The 20657-nt window shown below is 42.5% G+C and overlaps 1 protein-coding gene across 4 annotated transcripts in view; it reads left to right on the top strand.

Moving 5' to 3' along the window:
* The window catches only part of arhgap12 (Rho GTPase activating protein 12), a 52547-nt gene extending 32697 nt beyond the window's left edge, over positions 1 to 19850 (top strand). Inside the window, exons 3-19 of one of the 4 annotated variants that reach the window (XM_023950081.1) lie at positions 8278 to 8550; positions 10029 to 10169; positions 10237 to 10317; positions 11038 to 11160; positions 12407 to 12481; positions 12640 to 12701; positions 12775 to 12856; positions 12971 to 13093; positions 14786 to 14890; positions 14966 to 15064; positions 16028 to 16130; positions 16208 to 16327; positions 16415 to 16513; positions 16702 to 16779; positions 18146 to 18280; positions 18376 to 18481; positions 19028 to 19850. In XM_023950081.1, coding sequence (XP_023805849.1) covers positions 8278 to 8550; positions 10029 to 10169; positions 10237 to 10317; positions 11038 to 11160; positions 12407 to 12481; positions 12640 to 12701; positions 12775 to 12856; positions 12971 to 13093; positions 14786 to 14890; positions 14966 to 15064; positions 16028 to 16130; positions 16208 to 16327; positions 16415 to 16513; positions 16702 to 16779; positions 18146 to 18280; positions 18376 to 18481; positions 19028 to 19202 — 1980 coding nt within the window. In that variant the 3' untranslated portion in view covers positions 19203 to 19850. The remainder of the gene's footprint in view (positions 1 to 8277; positions 8551 to 10028; positions 10170 to 10236; positions 10318 to 11037; positions 11161 to 12406; positions 12482 to 12639; positions 12702 to 12774; positions 12857 to 12970; positions 13094 to 14785; positions 14891 to 14965; positions 15065 to 16027; positions 16131 to 16207; positions 16328 to 16414; positions 16514 to 16701; positions 16780 to 18145; positions 18281 to 18375; positions 18482 to 19027) is intronic. The other 3 variants (XM_023950082.1, XM_023950083.1, XM_023950084.1) reach the window with 3 other exon arrangements.
* Positions 19851 to 20657: the final 807 nt, after the last annotated feature.

Raw genomic sequence — 20657 nt, 5'->3', positions numbered from 1 at the left:
CCACATCTCCCAAAGTAGAGACTAAGCATGGCTCCAGCCTCCCCATTCACTCCTGCTCACTAACATTTGATGAGGAAAACCGGGTTGAGGGAGCAGTAACGCAGTGAATGCTGTCTGATCGTCAAGAAGAAGGTATTGCATATCAGAAAGATTGTCTGAACGAGTTCCCAGGTTTGTAAAAACATGTAAAACGATGTCAGGCAGATCATATCGGCACAAAGGCTCCACCTCATCCAACAATTGCCGCTTGTTTTCTACACAATTGAAACGTTTTGTGGCTCCAAAGCCTCTTTTGTCTGCAGTCTCCCAACAGCAGCATTGTCTGTCAGCCCGGTTATTATTCTGCAAGCTTCCAGAGCTTTATCAGAGCCGGGGTGTCTTTCCACCGACATAAGCTGACTTTCTAGCTGAGCATTATCAGCTCCGGACCAAAAGGTTAATTACTTCGTGTCCGTCTTGTCAAATCCACTCATCCATGAAATGAAAGGGATAAAACATGCTGACTCACTTTCATTTCAGCCTTTCTTAGATTTGCTGCTTTGCTTTCAGTTATGAACCTGGACTGATGGGACTTTTCCCCTGAGAACTCTCCAGGGCCTCTGTTTCTGATGAAGAAACTCCTGCAAATGTCTGTCACCCGGCAATGACTGATTGTAGGTTAATTCAATACAATAGTTGCTGCATCATGACGCCCATCATACCATTTAGAGCGTGACTGTCAGAAGATGCAGAGAAGGGAACGACAGATGGAGACGGGAGGGTTCAGCAGAGGAAGACAGGAGGACAAAAGAACAGAGGATCGATGCAGCATCCTCACAGCCTGGCTTCCTGATTGGCTGAGCGTCTCCATGGTCACGATTGCAGCTCCATCAGTCACAACGCTACCTCTGCTCTCTCTGCGCTCCCTGTAACCCGCTTTCATCCAACTCCATCACAAAAGCACATTAGGCATCAAGGAGAGAGGAAACGCTCACACTTGGAGGAGGGACACACAACTGAACAGTCCTTGATCCGTGTGCAGCGCCAAGACTTCCTGATTTATGCAGCTTTTTGATTTGGTTTGCTGGAGCCCTACTATGTTGATCTGTCAGTTCATGCAGCAAGGAGGTTCTGCACAAACAGAGCTAGATCATGGTCTGGTGGAATCCAGATAACTCTAGATGTAGCAATGTAGCAAAAACAGATGTTGGGGATAGAAACGATCTGTTTAAAAACCAATTGTCTTCTGTGTTTTACACATTCATCCCATCACCCACACACCTAAAAGAAACTTGCAAAAGAAACAATTGTTTGAGCAAAACATCAGTTCTGCTCAAACAATAAATATGCATAAAAACATCAGTTTTTATGCTGAATTCATCACAACCTGTCAGCAGTTGTGTTCCTTTAGGAAGACCTGGAGCTCTTTTGAGTTTTCTTTCATCAAACCTTCTTAACCCTTGTGCTATCTTAGATGACCCCACCCTCACATTGACGTGTTCTCCCTACCATGACACGGGTGGATAAAGGTGGAAAGATTTCATGTAATCCATGGACACCAGTGAAGATCACAAATCATTGAAGAAAAAAGGTTTAGAGCACTGTCTAGTGCTAGATGACCATCTGGACCCACTCCCAATGTTAAAGTGCCTAGGATAGCACAAGGGTTACAGAGGCCAAAACATCTGACCTGAGCTCCTCCTTTTTTTTGGCGCTTTGTTCCTCACTACTCTGCTAACCTTGCGTGTGGTTACATTGTTCAGTCTAAACATGCGTGTCAGGGCTTCAGGTAAAATTTAGATTAGATGACTTTATTTATCCCACGATGGGGAAATTCACTGAAAACCAAAAGCAAACCACATAAGTTTCTGAGTCCCTCATCATCTACTGGAGACAAAGTTTAACTTTTCACCAAATAGTCTTTATTCATTGTCAGTGAAGGTAAAGGGGTTAACACCCACTGAGCAGACTCAGACATGGAGGGGCTGCATGCTGACAGAAGCCCCTCTGCTTCATGCCAGAGGCTCACGCCCACTTAACAGGCTGCTCCCTTCCAATGTGAGAGAGACCCCTAGTGGAGAGTATGTGCAGCAGCAGGTCACTGCTGCCCTCTGACTGACTTGTACGCCTTTCCACTCAGCGTTATTTATGGTTTAATTTACGGTGCTCTTCCAGGCACAGGGATTTCTGCTGGCAGGAATGGATCCACAGAGGAGGAAGAACTTGATAAACGTGTGGACAACAATTCCCTGATGGACTGTAATCTAATTAGAGCAGCAACCAGGCTCTCACTCTTTACTTTTGCACGTAAAGGGTGCAGTGCTGGTCTTTTACTTTAAACTCTCCAGTCCTCTGAACTCCAGTGAGGCTTCTCAGTGCTCAGCAGGAGCCATGCAGAGGATCAGCTCCTTCAGGAGGTGTTCTTTTGTTTCGTGTCAGGAGCACAGGTCTTCTGGTTCCACACTCACTGAGATTAAATACAATTTTAAGCAGAGATTTATAGTCAAGAAGTTGGAGACAATCTTCAACTGGCGTGCGAGGAAGCTGCGTTCACTGACCACAAATGTAAATAATTAATCAGAGTGTTTTTGCTTTGCTGCATTGAATCATTATAACATTTAAGTGATTTAGACTTATTTCAGACACGTTTGCTCCTGCAGGGACATGTACACAAAATGGTTTAATCTGAGGATGACTGTGAAACTACACAGACACATTGACTGCTTTTACTATTCCATTTGATCAATGTCTATGTGGTTTGATTAAATGTTATTTATTCCCTATTAAAAGTAGCTTTGTTTGCCTATTAAAATATCCTTTGACACGATTTGATATTTAAACTAATAAAAAAGGACTTTCTGTAATAAATTCTTACATTGAAACCATCAAAGAAGTTTGTTCCCTTGAAATAAATACAAAAAAGAAAAGATTTCCAGGATTTGATTTAAAATGTGATTGATAAAGAAAAAGTTTCAAAGAGAAGATTGCTTTCATTCAAATAGTCAAATATTTTCCCTAAGACATCCAGCCCTAAAAAGAAAGCTTTGTAAATGAACATGCAATCCAAATATCTGTGTGTCATCACATGATGCTCCTTTCACAGTTAATTCAGATTTTGGACAAACTTTCTGCTCTAAATCCCCAACATTTTTAGGCCACAGACTGGTTTAACATTTTCACTGAGCGGCCGAACACGGCTAAGGTTATTGCTTTTGGTTTTTCAAGTTAAAATGCAACTGCATGAAATTTAGTTAAAAAATTAAATCTGTAAAGATGCTCTCCATATAATGAAGATTCAATGAAACAAGGTTGCTGGTTTTTAGATGATTTTTTCTGAATAGTAATATTTTTATAAAGGCAACATTACAGGGTTTAGTTTTCATAGAATGCCATTATAACACTCAGCTTAGGCTAAGATCATCTTTCAGGGCAAATCGATTTATTGTATTTTGATTTTAAATAAATCTTGATTCATTGTGTATTTCTCTTTAACAAGGAGTGTTTTCTGTACTAAAGTTTCTGAACACAGACCTGCCTGATTTACTTTACAAGTTTCTACTAATCAGAACACATTTCCACAAACCAGCAACTTCATTTTTTTTCCATCTTCGTTCTCTGTAGAACTCTGGAATACTTTGTGCAGGACTCATTAAAAGGTGATGTAGAGTTTCCCTCAAACGTCAAAGTGGAGACTAACTTCAGCTGCGTGCGACTTTTTAGATGTGATAAATAAAAAAAGCAAAATAAAATGACGCACGCCTGCTTTTCTGATGAGTTTGATTGACAGATTCATTAGCCAATGGTGACATTAGTTGACCTGCAGCGTGAGGGGGGCGCCATTTTCATCGTAGAAAAATCTCTCACAAATGTGGGGAGATTCACAAATGAGAGCGGGTTTGTGAAAGCAAATTCTAAAATGTGCTCGATCTGTGAGTTCATATTACAAGTGTACCAAAAATGATGTTTGTGAAGCATTTATTGTGCATTTCTAAAAAATGTATTGTTTTCGTGAAACACAGTGTGCACATTTGTGAGAAACATTTCTTGTGCATTTGTTTAACACAATGTGTGCATTTCCAAATTTGTATTGCACGTTTGCGTAAAAGTACAGTTGTGAATCAGAGCGTGTGTATTTGTGAAACAGGTTGTGTGCATTTCTGATTACTAAGACTGAATTAACTCCATAGATGAAGTCTACTAGTTTTGCCTGTCAAAGACTCTTCTTCCATTCCATAGATTCTATGGATATACATTTATAGATTTTTAGGAAGGTAGTGGACGTTTGACGAGGCAAACGACTTGACACGCCCCAAGACTAAGGTATAGGCGGATGTGGTGGACAGAATCCGGTAGTAGATTTATTATACATATACAAAACACAAACACTGTGGAACGTAATGTCTAAACCAACTTCTTTCTAGGTCTTTTGTTTGTTGGTTCTTTAGGGGGTAAGACCTCATCAGGCCTTAAACACTCCAAAGAAAACATTTTCAGCTTGAAAAAGCTTTAAGGAAGTGCTTCAAAACCCACTGTACTGCCTCCACACGACACGGCATTGATGTCACAGTATTTTTCTGCAGTGCGATAAGAGTAGTTTGCTTTCAGATTATACTGTGGTTTGCGTAATTGTTTATGAAGTGCTCTTTTTAAGGTGAATGATGATCAATTATAGCGTCTGAAGGCAGTGTTTCTTTGTTGTTGACTCATGCGGTCAGGTTAATAAGAGACGGTGTGTCAGCACAGACAGATACAGTTTGAGTCAAACATGCGGATACGCTCTCTAATAGAGGAAGCATTGAGAGACACTTTCAGCACCACTTCCTGTTGTGTCAGACGCGTGTGTGTTAGTCCGTGTGAGAGAGGAGATCCTGTTCCGTCGGGTTTTGAGTTTCCTTCATAACTCAAGCAAGCAGACGGACTAAAAATTTGTGCGCGTGAAGGTGAAAGCAGCTTCATCTGATCATCGCCATGCGCCGTGCATTCAGTGTGTTTAGGGGATACAGGAAACCCGGAGAGGATGACGACGATGTATTTGTGTGCAGCCGTCCCAGATGCAAGGTGAAGCAAACATACACACGACAGGTGGAGTTTGTTGGGTATCACTTTCTGACCAGTAGGAAAAATAAATCTCCTGTTTTTTTTTATTTTTTAATCTTCAGTTTTTGTCAAAAAACTTTCTTTCAGCTTTGGCAGTCTCTGCAGCCTTTTGTTCTTTGATGAATTATTTCCCAGGGAACATTTATAGCGTCTCTCTAAAGATTAAGCCAACTGCAGCCAGTGAAACAGTTGATGTTGACTTCAAACGGACAAGGTTCCTCTACTGCAAACGTTTCACCATATGGTGTACATTGCAGGAGGAAACTACTGAAATATTTTTAAAGGCAATTTATCTTGATTCACAGGAAGACCTTTATTTTTGCTTCAGCCACTGAGATTCAAACTGTCCCATCATTGCATTTGTTGGATAGTTTATGTTTGAGTATTTATTAGCCATGACTCAACTTGTTAGTGTTAACTTGTTACCCATCACAGTTTTTTCTTAAAATGAATTGTATGTTTAAAAAACATTTTTACATGAACCAAAAAAAATTGCGCCAATTTTGGAGTGTAACCATGACAACATGAAAACATGGTTGCAGGAACCTCTTGTTCTACTCGCTTCTGCAAAACCTGGTTCTTGGTTGTTGAGACGGGCTGTCAAAGTTGCACAAACGTCTTTAAGGAAATTGATCTTTGGCTTTTCTTCTGCAACTTTCACAGAGACCGCATGCATATCTCATCTGATCCATACCTATCTGCCACCTCAAACCGTAAACATATTTAGCATTTGTTGGAAAAGCCTCTCTACAGTTGTACATGTGTTTCCTTTACCACCAGAGCTTTAGCTCCTGTGGTGACGTTCTTTGAACTACCATAACTGTTTATGCAGTTGCTGTAATTCCAACTGATTCTGTTGTGGTGAAAAGCAGTTTTGCACTGAAATGTAAAACTTTACATCAGTGAAAAGTTGACACAATGTAATTTTCAATGGATTGTGGTGTGGAAAAAAGTAGCTTTGTGCTTATTTGCAGTGTTGCATATCGGCTCAAAGCTGCTTTTTTCATCTGAATCTCATTAGAATCCATTAGAATTATGTTTGTGTTACGCTACTTTTCTTATTTTGCTGTTGCCAGCTAGGGTTAAGTGAACAAGCATAGGCTCTGTGCGCCTACTGGTTTAAGGTGGACATTGTAGTCTAATTAACAAAAACTTCTTAGGCATCACTTTGCCCGTGGTTGCCACAACAACCGATGAACAAGAGGTGCCTTCTGTTTACTTTGGACTAGAAATACAAAAAAGGGACACATTTATTGCAGCCAATCGAAACGGTCATTTGTTTCGTGTCAGTTTTACCTTTTAAAAATGCTGCTTTTGTTGCGGGACGCTGTAGCGTTTAAACATCGATTATTGGGTCAAGGATGACTTGGCTCATGCTGAGCCTGGTGTAATGTATTAAAACAATAAATGTAAAAGATTTCTTAAATTTAGCACATCTGTTTGACACCTACGCATAAAAATACTGGTGTGCAGTAGGGATGCAACGATTCACTTTCCCCACAAATCGGTTTAATGGTGTAACATGCAGTTCAGTTTAAAACCGAGAATGGTGACCTCCCTAGAGCTGACCAGTCCTGGTGCTCCAGATCCAACAACCTGCTTGTTTCCAAGTTCTAAACAAATGAATATAATTGTAGTTGAAGAATGTTGGTTCTTTAGCAGATCTTTGGCCAGGGATCAGAATAAAATACAGTTGTTTTGGTGATTGCCGAGGTGTGGTTCATTTTGACCACGTGTTTACGAAGTACGTTGTGTATGCCCACTACCACTGCCAGTACTTCAGCTATTATTTTTATGCGGCGTAGTTGTGCTGTTAATAATATTCAGATTTCAGACCCATGTGTGAAAACAGCATGTGCAATGTGACATGAAAGGCTCGTGACCTGTGTGGTATGCATGCCAACGGGGGCCCGTTGTCCCCGTGAATCCCTCTGTGGCGTCTGGAGTGATTGTTGAATGGCTTCTTGAAAACATCTGGGTTAACATCTGTCAGAGCGGTGGTGCAGCAGGCGGGCTTCCCCTCTTGAGCTGTTTGGAATCTCAATGGTTGTTCAATTATCCACATTTAGACTTAATTTTCACTTTCGTTGACTAAAATTGGAACATGCTGTCTGCATTCCTAAATGCAGCAAGTTTGTGTTTTCTCTGCGGTTTGGCACGCTGTTCATTCCTCCCCCCCCCCCTGCAGTGCGCTGAGCTGAAAGCGAGAGGCTTAGACTGAACCTGACTCCAAACAATGCAGTGTTACTGAAACCTGCTCCGGCATGCGTGCAGGATATCCAAGAACCCTGTTATTTTATGACTGGCAGGAAGTCCCATCTGTGTCCTGAAAACGGTTCAAATCCTGCAACAGACTGGAATCCAGCTTTGGTGCGCGAGTGTCAGAGCTGGCGTGCAGGACGGTAAACACTGAGATGCAGCCTTGGCAGCAGAATTTTTTGCCCTTTGTACCAAGTTTCTAAATGCCCCTTTAGAGATAGCATACCATCATCACCGCTGCTTTATTCTCTTTTTTTTGAGGGAATGTGTTGAAAAACACCCTCTGAAGTTCTAACAGCTGCAGCCATTTTCACAGAAAAACTTTTGTTTTTAACTTCCTCTTGTCCCCGCTGTGAAATATTTTCCTCCATATTTCACAATTTTTCTTAACAGACATTTTGTCACTGAGCTTTAGCAACATTTGAGCATAACGAACGGGAAATGGCTCTAAATAAAAGAATGTGGTAAATGAGTTGAGATCTTAAAATACGAATGACCTCCCTACAGGTCTAAAAAGAGTTTCACAAAACCTCAATTTCCGTTATGGTCCTTTCTTTATCCAGGACGGACCTTTTGTGCGTACGTTGCGTGAAGAGTAGAGGTTTTATTGTGGCGTATTGGGTTCTAACTTTTACTCAACCACGAGTCTGACCTGCTGCTCTTCATGCCTCGTTTTCATCCTGACGTTTAGAAATCTGATTATAGTTTAGACTGCTTGGTTGTGGGTTTTTTAAACAGTTTACAACTCTGGTTGACATTTCATAATCCAGATCATCCGATTGTTTGTCGACAGCAGATCCTGGAAGGTTTAGTGTCTGCTGCTGGGTCAGGAATACATATTTTTAGAAGCCGTGTGTAAAAATGAAAGGCAACAATTGCTTTTAAGGAAGACTGAGGCATCAGTTTCCCATGTGACCATCCGGTTCTTCTCTTGTCTTGCAGACAACGTCACCCACAGGTCAGATCCGGTCTGACTCTCCGGTCTACACCAACCTTCAGGAGCTGAAGATCTCTCAGTCCAGCCCTCCTCCCATCCCTTCCAGCTCCCCGATCCACATTCTGGGTGACTGGGAGACCCACAAAGACCACAGCGGGAGGCACTTCTACTACAACCGGGCCAACGGCGAGAGAACCTGGAAGCCGCCGCGGACCAGAGACGCCAGTGGCAGCATCAGCAGCAACAAAGGAGACAGCCAGGGAACAGTGGAGAACGAGGTATGGATCCTGAGCACAGCGTAGAGATCAGTAGAGTACAAAGTAAGCCTGTGGGTGCTGAGTCATCCCGCTCAGGGATGTGTACTGATGACAGACAGGTTGGAGCTGCTGCTCCGAAACATTGTGGAAGTGGAGCGTGATGGTCCGTGTCGGAGCAAGCGGCTGCGGTGAGGGTGCGGTGGACCTCAGAGGAGTTAACGTGCTGTTGTGGTTCCTGACTGCCGGGAAGCTCCACTGCCTTTGATGTGGAATGGCAGCTTCCTGTCAGCCTGTCTGCACACTCTAACACATCCAACGCTGCACTCTTGTGGCGCAGCCGTGTTACTGCACCAATGTTGGAGGCAAATCTATGGGAATTAGTCACACTCGAATTCTGCCTAATTTATGTAAAATAAATAAATTTACTGTTTTTCACTTTTTCTAGTCAAAATGTTTCAAGGTGGAAATTATAAATAATGGAAATACTTATTTATACTATTTGTTAATTACAGCATAGAAATTTAATAATCTCTAATCTAAACTTTTTTATTCTTTTAGACAAAACACTAAGAATATAACATTTTGGGGGAAAATAAGTCAAACTTTTCAGATGATGATGTTATAATAGAGTTGGTTAAATTTTGCAAAGACAAACATCATTTCTCTGTGTAAATCATCATTTTTGAAACCAAAGCTAAAAGGGAATTTTGCATCAATGGGGATTTCCTAGAGATCAAAGTTGTTCTTCATTACAGTTACACAGAAATTTAAACATAAAACCATATTTTTTGGTGTTTTTTGCCACAGCTTTCAAAACCTTTTTTTCTAATTTTTACTTGAATGAAGCAGAATTCTGATTTTTTTTTTTAAGCTGAGTTTTAGAGAAATCATCTGTTTCATTCCCCCAAAATTCTGCTCACAATTAAGAATCATGATGTTGGATCAAGCCTGGACCACGTGAGCCAAACATTATCCTGTCTTATTTTGTCTCTAAATAGTTAGTTTGTTCTGTTTTTTTTTTTTTTTGCTGGGGAACGCCTTTTAAGAAAACAGACTTTTATAACTGATTATTCAATGACAAAGTCAGTCATTTACTGTTCTTTTTGAAGAAGTTATTCTTTTTATGTTTTGTTTCTGCTTTTACTTTAGTTGAATTAGTTTTACTCTTAAAAATACAACACCTTGCTGTTTTCTAGCATGTCTGACTGCAGTGGACAATAGGAATAAAAAATGTATTGTTTGTTGAAACATTTTCCTTATAAAACACCTTGCAGTAAAAAAAAGAGAAAGCTTTTTTTAAACAATTTTGTTTTTTACAAAAAGGATTGTTAATAGGTTAAGTTTGAAAGTCAAAATCTACTGTTACAATTTAAATAAACATATAAGTTGAAAATTGAGAAGTTATTGGTGATTGCGTGTGAGATGAAGTCAGGCTTTTTTCTGTAGAGCTAACATGCAGTTTCCTCTTTGAGCCCTTAAGCTGGTCTGGTTCTCCACAGCTGCTGTCCTCTGAAGAAAACTACCACAGCACCCACTCCAGTCAGTCAGACAGCCAGTACGGATCGCCCCCTAGAGGCTGGTCGGAGGAGCTGGACGAACACGGCCACACGCTCTACGTGTCCGAGTACACGCAGGAGAAGGTGGAGCCTCCTGCCGTGCATGTTTGTTTGTTTTCTCTGTGAAGCTGATGGGTGTTTGTGCTCTCAGTGGATAAAGCATGTGGATGAACAGGGACGGCCGTATTACTACAGCGCCGATGGATCCAGGTCAGAGTGGGAGCTGCCAAAGGTGAGATTACCTGGCAAACCTCAGCGGTCCCTGCTGTTGCATCACATTCAGACTCAAGCTGTGTGCTTCCTGGGAAAATGGAAAACCCTCTGGTGTTACATGATCACCAGGCTGGACGCGGTTCACCAGCAGCTTTCACAGTTGTTTAGAGCACTCGTCTGCCTGTCGTACTCGTTTCTTTGAGAGTCGATTTAGATTGTAGAACGAGTTCTGCACGAAACCCATAAAACTAAATGAGACGACAGTCCCAGAGGATTTTGACACCTTTGAAACTTAAGCAAAACTCTTTACATGATGGCCGACCTAAAGAAGGGTCTTGCATCTTTTACCAGCCCTCACTAGCATCCCCGGATACTTTTTAAGGTGGAATGTTTGGTTGTTACATTCCTTTTGACGGGATCTTCAGGAGCAAATGTGACTGAAGCTGGCGCTCTGTAATTGCCCCCCCCCCCACCTGTTGATCTGGCTGTAAGGCTCCTTTACTGAGGGTGTGAGCAGCCAAATCTGCGGTCGGACTATTAGTAGCTCTCCTAATCTCGACGCTTTAGAGCAGATCAGATCAGAGCGGTCCCCTTTCATGATGGAGGAGCAGCAGCGCGCTGCAGCTGCAGATGAGGAAACGCGTTGTTCCTCCGGACTGTGGACGGTTAAACGACAGGTAAAGAGGCGCCTTCTGCCACCAGAACCTCCTGTGGCTGACTTCCGGCTCTGTCTCCACAGTACAACGTCTCCCCTCAGTCCAGCGAGCTCCCCAAGAGCCACAGTCTAGAGAGGAAGCAGCAGGACCCCATCGTCCTCACCAAATGGAGGCACAGCACCTACGTCCTAGACCTCAACGACAAGGTAGGAGCAGGAGCCCATTCCTAAAACACGTTTTTGTTTTTTTAATGAATCAGAAGTTGCTTTAAAATATGCTCCATAATATAGAAAATTTGAATAATTTTGGCAAACCACATCTAGAATGCAGTTTTTAATGGAGAGGTTTGTATTTTAGCTCTTGTAGCTTAAAATAAATTACTTTCATAATTTACGAGGAACAAGATTAAACTTTTTAAACATCTGTGTCGTTCTGTCAGTGAATGTTAAATATAAAACTATTGGGAAAAAATCAAATCTCTGTGTATCAATCAGTTTAAGGGAGTGAAACAAAAACAGATCAAGGTTATTCAAAGCAGGAAATGTAATCAAAAATGTAATCTGTTGACACGTTGCTATAGAGTCAGTAAAAGACCAGTGAAGAACTGTGGTAAGAGAAGAAAATCTTCCATTTAGTGCTGATGCCACACAACGTATGACAAATTAATATCCTGGTATTTTATGAGAAACACCTAAACACAAATGGTGCAGGTTTTCTCAAATGACTTTTAAAAAGTGATACAAAAAAGGAAGAGCCGGCTTTTACTAATGAATCCAACATTCCACCCATCACCACTTTTCATTTACAATGCTTTCTCTTCTTTTTAACATTACTAATTTTACTGTCAAGTATTGTAAAAAAGTTTTGCAGAGCATAATTGCCATTATACCAAAAACACTATAGACGGAAAACGAGCGTCTGTACTAAAACCATGCAAGAAGAGAAACAGATTTATAGAGTTTATCTGTAGCTAAAACACTGAAAATTACTTGAAATTATGTAAAAATATCCTCATTTATTTTAATCAGTTTTGGGTATTAACTTGTGTTTGAGGTTCAGTTGTGGGCGGGACTTTTGGCGTGAAGTAAGCCCACCTCCACTTCCCATCACCCATATGTTTACGCACCCCTCACAATCCCAACCTGACATTACCGGAGCAACATCGGCGCCATCCAGCCGTTCAGTTTAGATACAGATACCAGCCCAGACGAGGAAAACAAATACGTACATTACTTTACTTCTGTCAGCGCTTGAGAAATTTGGTTCCAGCCAATCAGATGTGTGATGCGATGAGAGAGAGTGTGAATCTGGATCTATGGGAAATCCTTTTTCCCGCGTCACTGTCTCAACATAACCCAATCTGACAGTAACCTGTTTCCTCCTCACCCCTAACCTCAGCTTAACTGTCCTTGTGTGGTTGGCTGCGGCTCATGTTGTGCCTCTTCTTGGTAGGAGTGTGCTCCGATGCTGAAGCAGAGCTCCGCAGACTCTGACTCCTGCCCGTCGTCTCCTAAACTCTCTCCAACCGTTAGTATCCCTGCTGCTGCCGTTTCCACCCACTCACCCCACATCTTTCTGCTGCAGGCCACATCTGACCACCCTTTAATCATGTCCAGCTCAGTTAGACCTCACCAGTCAGAGCTGCAGCTCTTTCTGCACCTTCTCACCTGTTTCTCCGTCCTCAGCCCTCGGAGAAGTGTGGTGTCCTCAACGTCACCAAAATCACAGAGAACGGAAAGAAAGTCAGGTTGGGAAACATCGATTTCTAGAAGACTTATTCCAAAATGTGCTTTTCCTTAATGTCTGTTTCTCTCTAACAGGAAGAACTGGACCTCCTCTTGGACCGTGCTGCAGGGCTTCTCCCTCCTCTTCGCGAAGGGCCAGGGAGGAGGGACCACCTGGGTAGGTGTCCCATCATCCCACGGAGGCGCAACCTTCTGTACAGTCCATCCATCTTCTCTGTGTTTCTTCATCCTCGTCTGTTTCCCGCTCTTCTCCTCCTCCTTCCCTTTGAAGTCATATTACCGAGGCGGCTCCATCCCGGAGCTGCTCCTCACTCTGCTCAGCAGCTGGAGGCGCTCAGCCAAGCCCCGCCCCGCTGTGGCCTATGTGAACTGTCGGCCCGCGCAGGCTGCCACTGTATGTCCCGTCTGTCTGCATGTGCTGATGCCCCCCGTGATCTTTTTTCCTGTCACTGACCCCACCCCTTTACTGCTGCTGAAACTTAAGCGTCTAAGCAGAGCCTAACATCTGCTGAGGGCGGGGCCTTCAGCAGCACTGAAGCTGCACGTCAGGCTAACTGACGGTTGCTTGTCTGTGGAGCATGAGCCTGCTTTCTCTTTTAGAGACTTCACTAATGGAGAACCACATGGTAGCAAAAAAGATCCAAACTGAGCTTATATCCAATTTTTAGCTGGAGCTAATAAAAAGAAGCATTAAATTACCTTAAATTTGGATGAACGGGTCTTACAAGTTTCTTGTCAACGCGATGTCTCCTCCTGAGACTAAAAACAAAAACATTTCCAGGTTGCGTTGGTTTTGACCTGGTGGTAAATCGTCTAACCTTAGCCAGCTAATCAGTTTGTGCTCATTGGTGCGGGAAAATGAGATTGTGTAAGTTCATGGAGGAGTGATGTGAAATATGGATTACCGGTACTTGTAGTGGGTAAAAGTGTAAATCCTTATGAAGTAACCTGCACGAAAGACATCTTAACTTGGCACAATGGGAATCAAGGTGATCTAATTTAGAATTCAGAATTGTGGGGGCGTGGAGTCACCCATCTGTTAACATGCCTTCCCACTAGCTTACAGCCCCTCACACCCACAACACAAAATTACAGGTGTAACAAAAATGTTGAGCAACATTGTAGCTGCAGTACAGTTAGTCAGATATCAGCTCAGACAAGGAGAACAGAGATGTACTCGGATCTATTTGTCTCCAACCAGATGCATCAGAATGGAGCAGAGGGAGCTTGTTGCTCACCCAGCGCATTTTCTACATCACAAATAAGCTCCTTTTCTAACGACTTTTTTTCATCTGCTCCTGATTCACAACTATTGGAAAAAAGAAAACCTCAGAAATGCAATTTGAGCTTAATTTTCTTTATACGTGTCCTCCATCATTAGAAAAATGCCTCAAGAACATGTTAAAAACATATAAAATACCATTTCCATCAAAGCCTTAGTAGAACAGGGGAACAGGGGTGTTCTACTACAGTGTTCCCTCGCTATATCGCTCTTAGCCTTCTGCAGTCTCGCAGAGTTTTTTTCAGTACTATTTTACATGTTTTTGACGGATCCTCATTGGCTGTAGGTCTTGTCAATCAATTTCCTCTGTACCTTGCCTCCTGTACAGAATGTGTTTAGTTTGCCAGTTACATAAATCTTTCATTGCGAGCAGATCATTGGTTTAATTCTATAAAACTGTACTTAGGTTTCTATAAAGGTTTCAACAGGAGAGAAAAGTGTGAAAATGTTTGTCTAAGAGAAGTGTATTTTTGTGTATGTTTAGCAACAAACGAGGGAACACTGTACATGGATACAGAAATAATTTGTTAAATAGTGTTTTTGTCTACTTTTGCTGCAGTTTTTCAGATTTAACATGTTAATTTAGCATAAAAGTGGGTTTTAACAACTCGGTAACATGTACTAATGTTTTTTTTCTATTGTTTTCAGGTCAGTGACACTGATTGTGTGTTAACCTAAAGCCTGTTCTGATTTCTGAAACTAATAGGACTCAACATTTTTCCTATGCGACTTTAACTGGACTGAATCCTCTAAAGACACAGCTCGACTCTTCAACTCTGACCCCATTCTGTCTGCCTATTCCAGAAGTTTGGCAGCAATCAGTCGAAGCCAGAGTTCACCGTGGATTTACGTGGAGCATTGGTGGAGTGGGCCTCCAAGGAAAAGTCCAGCAAGAAGCATGTGATCGAGGTACGCCAGCTCCTCTGTTGGTTGTCTCCCCGGAGCACAGAAAGCATTGATCTGTGGTTGTCGCCCCGTCTGCAGCTGAAGACCCGACAGGGCACGGAGCTACTGATCCAGTCGGAGATCGACAGCGTCATTAATGACTGGTACCGGGCCCTCACCGAGGCTATCAGCACCCACGTGAGTGGACGTCTCTGGAGTCTTCTTTTTAAAACTTCTTGTTGGGTTTGGAGGCCAATGGATCCAAGGAAAAGCTTCAACTGATTCAATTTATGGGTTTTATTTGGAACCTGGTTCCGTTTTAGTCTTATATACTGGATGTGCCATACCAAGAGATCAAACGCTTAACATTTGAGAAATACAATGAGTTAAAAAAAAACATCGTAGCAGATTAAAACAAAAAAAACCACAACAATTTATCATTCAAAGAATAGACTGTTTTATAAAAACCGTGATTTTAGATTCTCAGCTTTTTGACTCTGTGTTATTCAGCAATAAAGACATCAAGGAAGAAACGGGTGGAAATATTTGGCGATGAAGGTGGTAATTAACCTTTTAACATCCACGTTTTAGCTCCGTTACTGTTTAGCTCTATAAACGGCAATGTAATAATTCTAACTCCAGTGGATTCTGAAGTAAAATGCTTATGCAAACATGCAAAGAATCAGCTGATTCACATTCAACGGCAGAAGCGTTGTGGTGTGTGTGATTTAGGCGTCACCGACGACATCTGTGATATTAAAGCATTAAGGTTTTCAAAATCTCAATTAATGTAATTTATTTGACTTGCATTAAATGATTTTATGCTCAATTTTAAAAGGTTTTCCCCCATAAGTAGCAGTTGGTATTGCTGTTTCCATGATAAGCCCCGCCCCTTCCTTAGATGAAATCAGAAAAAAGCTTTGTTTCTTTAGAATGCTTCTTAAAATGCTTCTTAAGTGGACTCGGGGGCTACCTGTCACAGGTGTTTCTAATAAAAAAAGAAAAAGTTTAGACCATAAAACAGTAGCTGTGATTTTTTTTTTTTTTTTTTTTTTTTTTAAAGATTTATCTCTCTAGGTTTTTTTTTAAGTAACTGCAGTCTCAGAAATATAAAAACCAAAATCTTGGTCAGAGGGGATGTGATGAGCTGTGATCCTTCAGGCGTGGGAGTCAGACGAGGCCATCGAGGAGGACATGCCGGAGTCTCCGGGAGCCGAGAAACAGGACAAGGAGAAGGACCACCGAGACTCCAAGAAGAACAGAGGTGAGAGTGGCGCTCCTGGGTTCTCCTCTGAGGAGACAGAGTTGTCCGTGTGTCATTGTCTTCCTCCCTCCCCCCAGTGATGAAGACCTCTGTGAGCATGGATTCTTCAGACCAAAAGAAAACCAGGATGAAGCTCAAGAAGTTCCTGACCAGACGGCCCACCTATCAGGCGGTTCGGGACAAAGGATACATCAAAGGTGATCTGGGGATCTGCTCCTAAATGATGCTGGAGGAGCAGAGCGATGACCTTCAGTGTGTTCTTCTCCTCCTCCTCCTCCTCACAGATCAGGTGTTCGGCTGCAGTCTGAGCAGTCTGTGCCAGCGGGAGAACACGACCGTTCCCAACTTTGTCAGGATGTGCATGGAGCATGTGGAGAACACAGGTATGAGCCGAGATCCCTCCTCTTCTTCTGTCAAGAGTGGATTTATGAACGTTTCATGTTTTGTTTTTTCCTTTGATTTTTTTCCCCCCATCTTTTTTCCTTCCTTGAATTTCTTTAACTCATAAATGTGTCCGGTGTTTCGTAAAATAAAGTAAAGAAACCTAAAGAAATGCTCTCTGGTCCTGCAGGTCTCAGTGTGGACGGTCTGTACCGAGTCAGCGGGAACCTGGCGGTGATACAGAAGCTCCGCTTTGCCGTTAACCACGGTGAGTCTCAGCTGCAGCCGTCACTCTGTCATAGTTAACCTCCTTTGTTTACTCATCTCCGTTACATAAAACATGAACCGGAAATCTACGTCACAGACAGACATATCTGGAAAAACCCAAAGAAAAAAAAGGTTTTCTTTCATCTAAGAAAAGTCACCTTTTTGAAGTTTATAAGGTTCATGTCTTTTTTGTTTTTACTTTAGACCAAAAATGTAACTTTAAAAGAATAAATGAACAGGACCGATGCCTCTTTCTTTAGCAGTACATTGCATGAACTCTAGCTTTTATGGAATATTTTTGTCCCGTTTTAAGGTAAATAAATGCATTATGTTTAACATAAACACTACTTAAGAGGTCAGGTTTCACTAAGATAAATGTTTGTTTTCCTCTCTAGTTTGTACTTTTCACTGATCATTTATGTTCTTCCTGCAGGATTATTACAGCTTGTATTTTGATTATTTTTCATAATATTATCTCAAACCAAGAAGGTTCTTGGATTGATAACCCCACTTTTTTGGGTGGAGTTTACATTTTCTTAACTGTATTCAGACCTTTATACACTCTGTGATAGCGGGGATAGGCTCCAGCAACCTATATGACCCAAGCTAGGATAATACTGGGAGGGCAGGATTTTTTTAATTTATTTGAAGTGGTTTATTTCAAGCAATAAAGGTGAGAAAAATGCACTAAACAATACAATCAGCAGTGATACACTCATACAAAGAAGTATCAAACTTGAGTGTTTGGAAGAAAGCGAAGTTTTCGGTTCCGGATCTACAGCACCATTTTTATTACATGATTTATCATTATCGTTTAACATGGGCAGGCAAGGCGGCGGGAATCGAACTGATCAGAGGACGACCGCCCTACTGCTGCACCACGGCCGCTCAGACACAAACGTTTTCACACTTTATCTCTTGTTTAAACTCTCAAAGTTCAAACCTTCATGGAAAAATAAGTCCAGGGTTATAGAATGAAACCAAAAATCTGATCGTGACTGAAAATAACTTTGGAACTGAAGGTGTTTTGTAAAGGAGATACGGCAGGGAGGAGATTAAATGACAGTCAGGACGTAGAACACGGTGCACTAAAAAGACAAATGCAGAAAAACGCAAAATTACACCAAAAAAATCTGCGAGACAGTGAAAGGTGAACTGCAGTATAGTGAGAGAACAGTATTTGATGATCAGATGAAGTTACATGATATGACTTTGTGACTATTGTGTCTGGAAATCAGATTAGAAGTTAAAACTTTTGGGTTGAATTTGTGAAAAAAGAATAATTAGAGCACTTCAGTAGATTGAAGAGTTTTCTGGGTTTCTTTTTAAATCCATGCTGACCACGAGTGTTTTCTCCTGTTTGTCAGATGAGAAGGTGGATCTGAACGACAGTAAGTGGGAGGACATCCACGTCACCACCGGCGCTCTGAAGATGTTCTTCAGGGAGCTTCCTGAGCCCCTCTTTACATACGGATCCTTTTATGACTTTGTCAACGCCATCAGTGAGTCCCCGCAGTTCTCATTGGGACGCTGTTCTCCGGGTCGCCACAGGGTGGCCCTCTTCTCACGTTCTGCACTGACTGTGTCTCTGCTGCAGAGGGCTCCGACTACAAGCAGAGAGTGAACTCGGTCAAAGACTTGATCAAGAAGCTGCCAAAACCCAACCATGACACGATGCAGGCACTCTTCAAACACCTGCGCAGGTGAGACAGGCTCCTCCCTCTTCAGATTAAGAGGGACTCCAAATGATGGATCTAAAAGGGGAACATAACAGATGAGGAGTGACTCTTGTTTTGTTTTTCCTCTAAATGAACTGAACCTCAAGCCGCGCAGATGTTTGACTGTCTACCTTCTGGAGGCGGGGCCTTCTCAGTCCACCGCCGCCGGCACTTTCCAACGCTCGCACTGACATTTTCTTAGGCGTCCTATTTGCATTTATATGGCGTGAGCAGGAATTCAGCAGCTATAAAGTGGTGTTTCCTGCAGAAATTTACAGCGTGACATTCAGAATGCGCCGCTTTAATCTTGCTTTTCCTCTCCTCCATGAATATGTTATTGTTTTGTTCATCTGCATGCGAGGATGTAGATTCTATTTCAAAAGGCCATTATGCAGGCGCTGGCGGCGGCGGCGTCCTGTTTGTGAGGGGTGTGTGCTTGTTTCAGATGAAAACCTGCAGCTGAGCACGGGGGCTGCCACCCAAATTGAACCTCTTCATCTTCTCTTGTTCTACACCCCACTCCCCCTCCAGGGTGGTTGAGCTCGGAGAGGCCAACCGCATGACCACCCAGAGCGTGGCCATCGTGTTTGGACCCACGCTGCTGCGGCCCGAAACGGAGACGGGGAACATCGCCGTCCACATGGTCTACCAGAACCAGATCGTGGAGCTGATCCTGCTGGAGTACGACAGCGTTTTTGGGAGGTAGAAGAGGAAGAGGCGGCCTCCTCCTCCTCTCCTTTGACTGAGCACTGGACCGCTTCGCGAGAAGCGCTGCACTTCAGATCTTGGTAGTGGTTTACAGGGGTGGGGGTCCATCCTGGGGTCAGAAGTGGTAGAGGAGCGGGCTGAGCTCCTGGGCTGTGCTTTTGGGTCCAGAAGAACCAGACTGATTTTGGCACTTGAACCCCCCTCCTTTTTTTAATCAGTGTTGCTCATGAACCCGCCGTGACTTGAAGAAAAGGAGCCGCAGCTTCCGCCGTGTTTGCCGCTGGATCCTAACGTAGCTGAAGGCTCCTCCCACATGAACTGGTGACCCCCCCCTCCTCCTCCTGATGGGGGGGCTCTGAGAATATATGTACAGAGGCACAAAGTAGATGTTCCCGTGCGTTTCAGTGGCTGAAGTGTGTTTGTGAGTGTGTGTGCGTGTGCTTTGATGGTGAAGCAGTGAAATTATGATTTTTGTACATTTGAAGACGAGACAAAGAATGTGGGAGAAGAAAACCAACAGGAGAGTGTGTTGCTTTAGTTTGTTCCTGGGTTCGTTTGGTCCGCTGCACATTTTGAATGTCATTTTTGAAGCTAACTAATGTTTGTGAAACTGCTACGTCTAATAAAAAGACAAACTGAACACGGATGTTGGCAGGCTTCTGCAGCTTCACCTCCTGGACTGAATGAATCTCCTCGGCGCAGACACGCCGCTCAGCGAATTGACTGATTAGGCTTTCACGTCTCAATCAATTATTTCCTACCTGTTCATTAGGAAATGAAGCCGGCTGCATTAGTGGAGATTTCTCCAACGCAGCAGCACCTCTGCTGCTCGGCTCCCATTAATCTGCTCGGCTGGTTTTGTGTCCCGGCTGTTCAGGTCAAACGCGGCTGCAGAACCGAGGCCCGCGGATTCATTGATGTCTAATTAGGTAATTGCTTCAGTGCCAACTTAGATTTAGCGATCGCTGAGCAAAGCTGCCTGATCAGAGGCTTTTTGTCATCAGGATCCTGCAGCTGTGAGCAGGAAACCTTCAGAATCGTCTCCTCAGACCTCACTGCAGAGTCTTTAAAGAGTAGATGAACAGCCAAGGTAATGTCAAAGCTCCACCTGAACAGCTTAGGTTCCTTGGAAAACGTCATTTCATGTAGAGAATAAACCTTTACAAGTGGAAGCATGTAGGCAGAAATAAATATAACATATCTTTAGATATAAAAAAATCTCTTTAAATGTTTTTTTTCCTTTAAAAATGTTCTTAAAAAGTAAGACATTGAACAAAAACAAACATATTCCTAAACACAATTATCATAGCTGTGTTTCTCTAAAATGCTGAGAAATGACTTTAAATGTTAATGAAATGAGATTTTGTTTTTATTAACTGCCGTTTTTTATGTTCATTCAATTTATTTATTCATTTAACAAATGCCAGAGTGAAAACATGGGGGTGGGAGCATC

This window comes from Oryzias latipes, chromosome 20, assembly GCF_002234675.1.
Source record: "Oryzias latipes chromosome 20, ASM223467v1".
In the NCBI taxonomy this organism is placed as follows: domain Eukaryota; kingdom Metazoa; phylum Chordata; class Actinopteri; order Beloniformes; family Adrianichthyidae; genus Oryzias; species Oryzias latipes.
The sequence above is the reverse complement of the archived record's forward strand: the minus strand, read 5'-3'. Positions and strand labels throughout refer to the sequence as shown.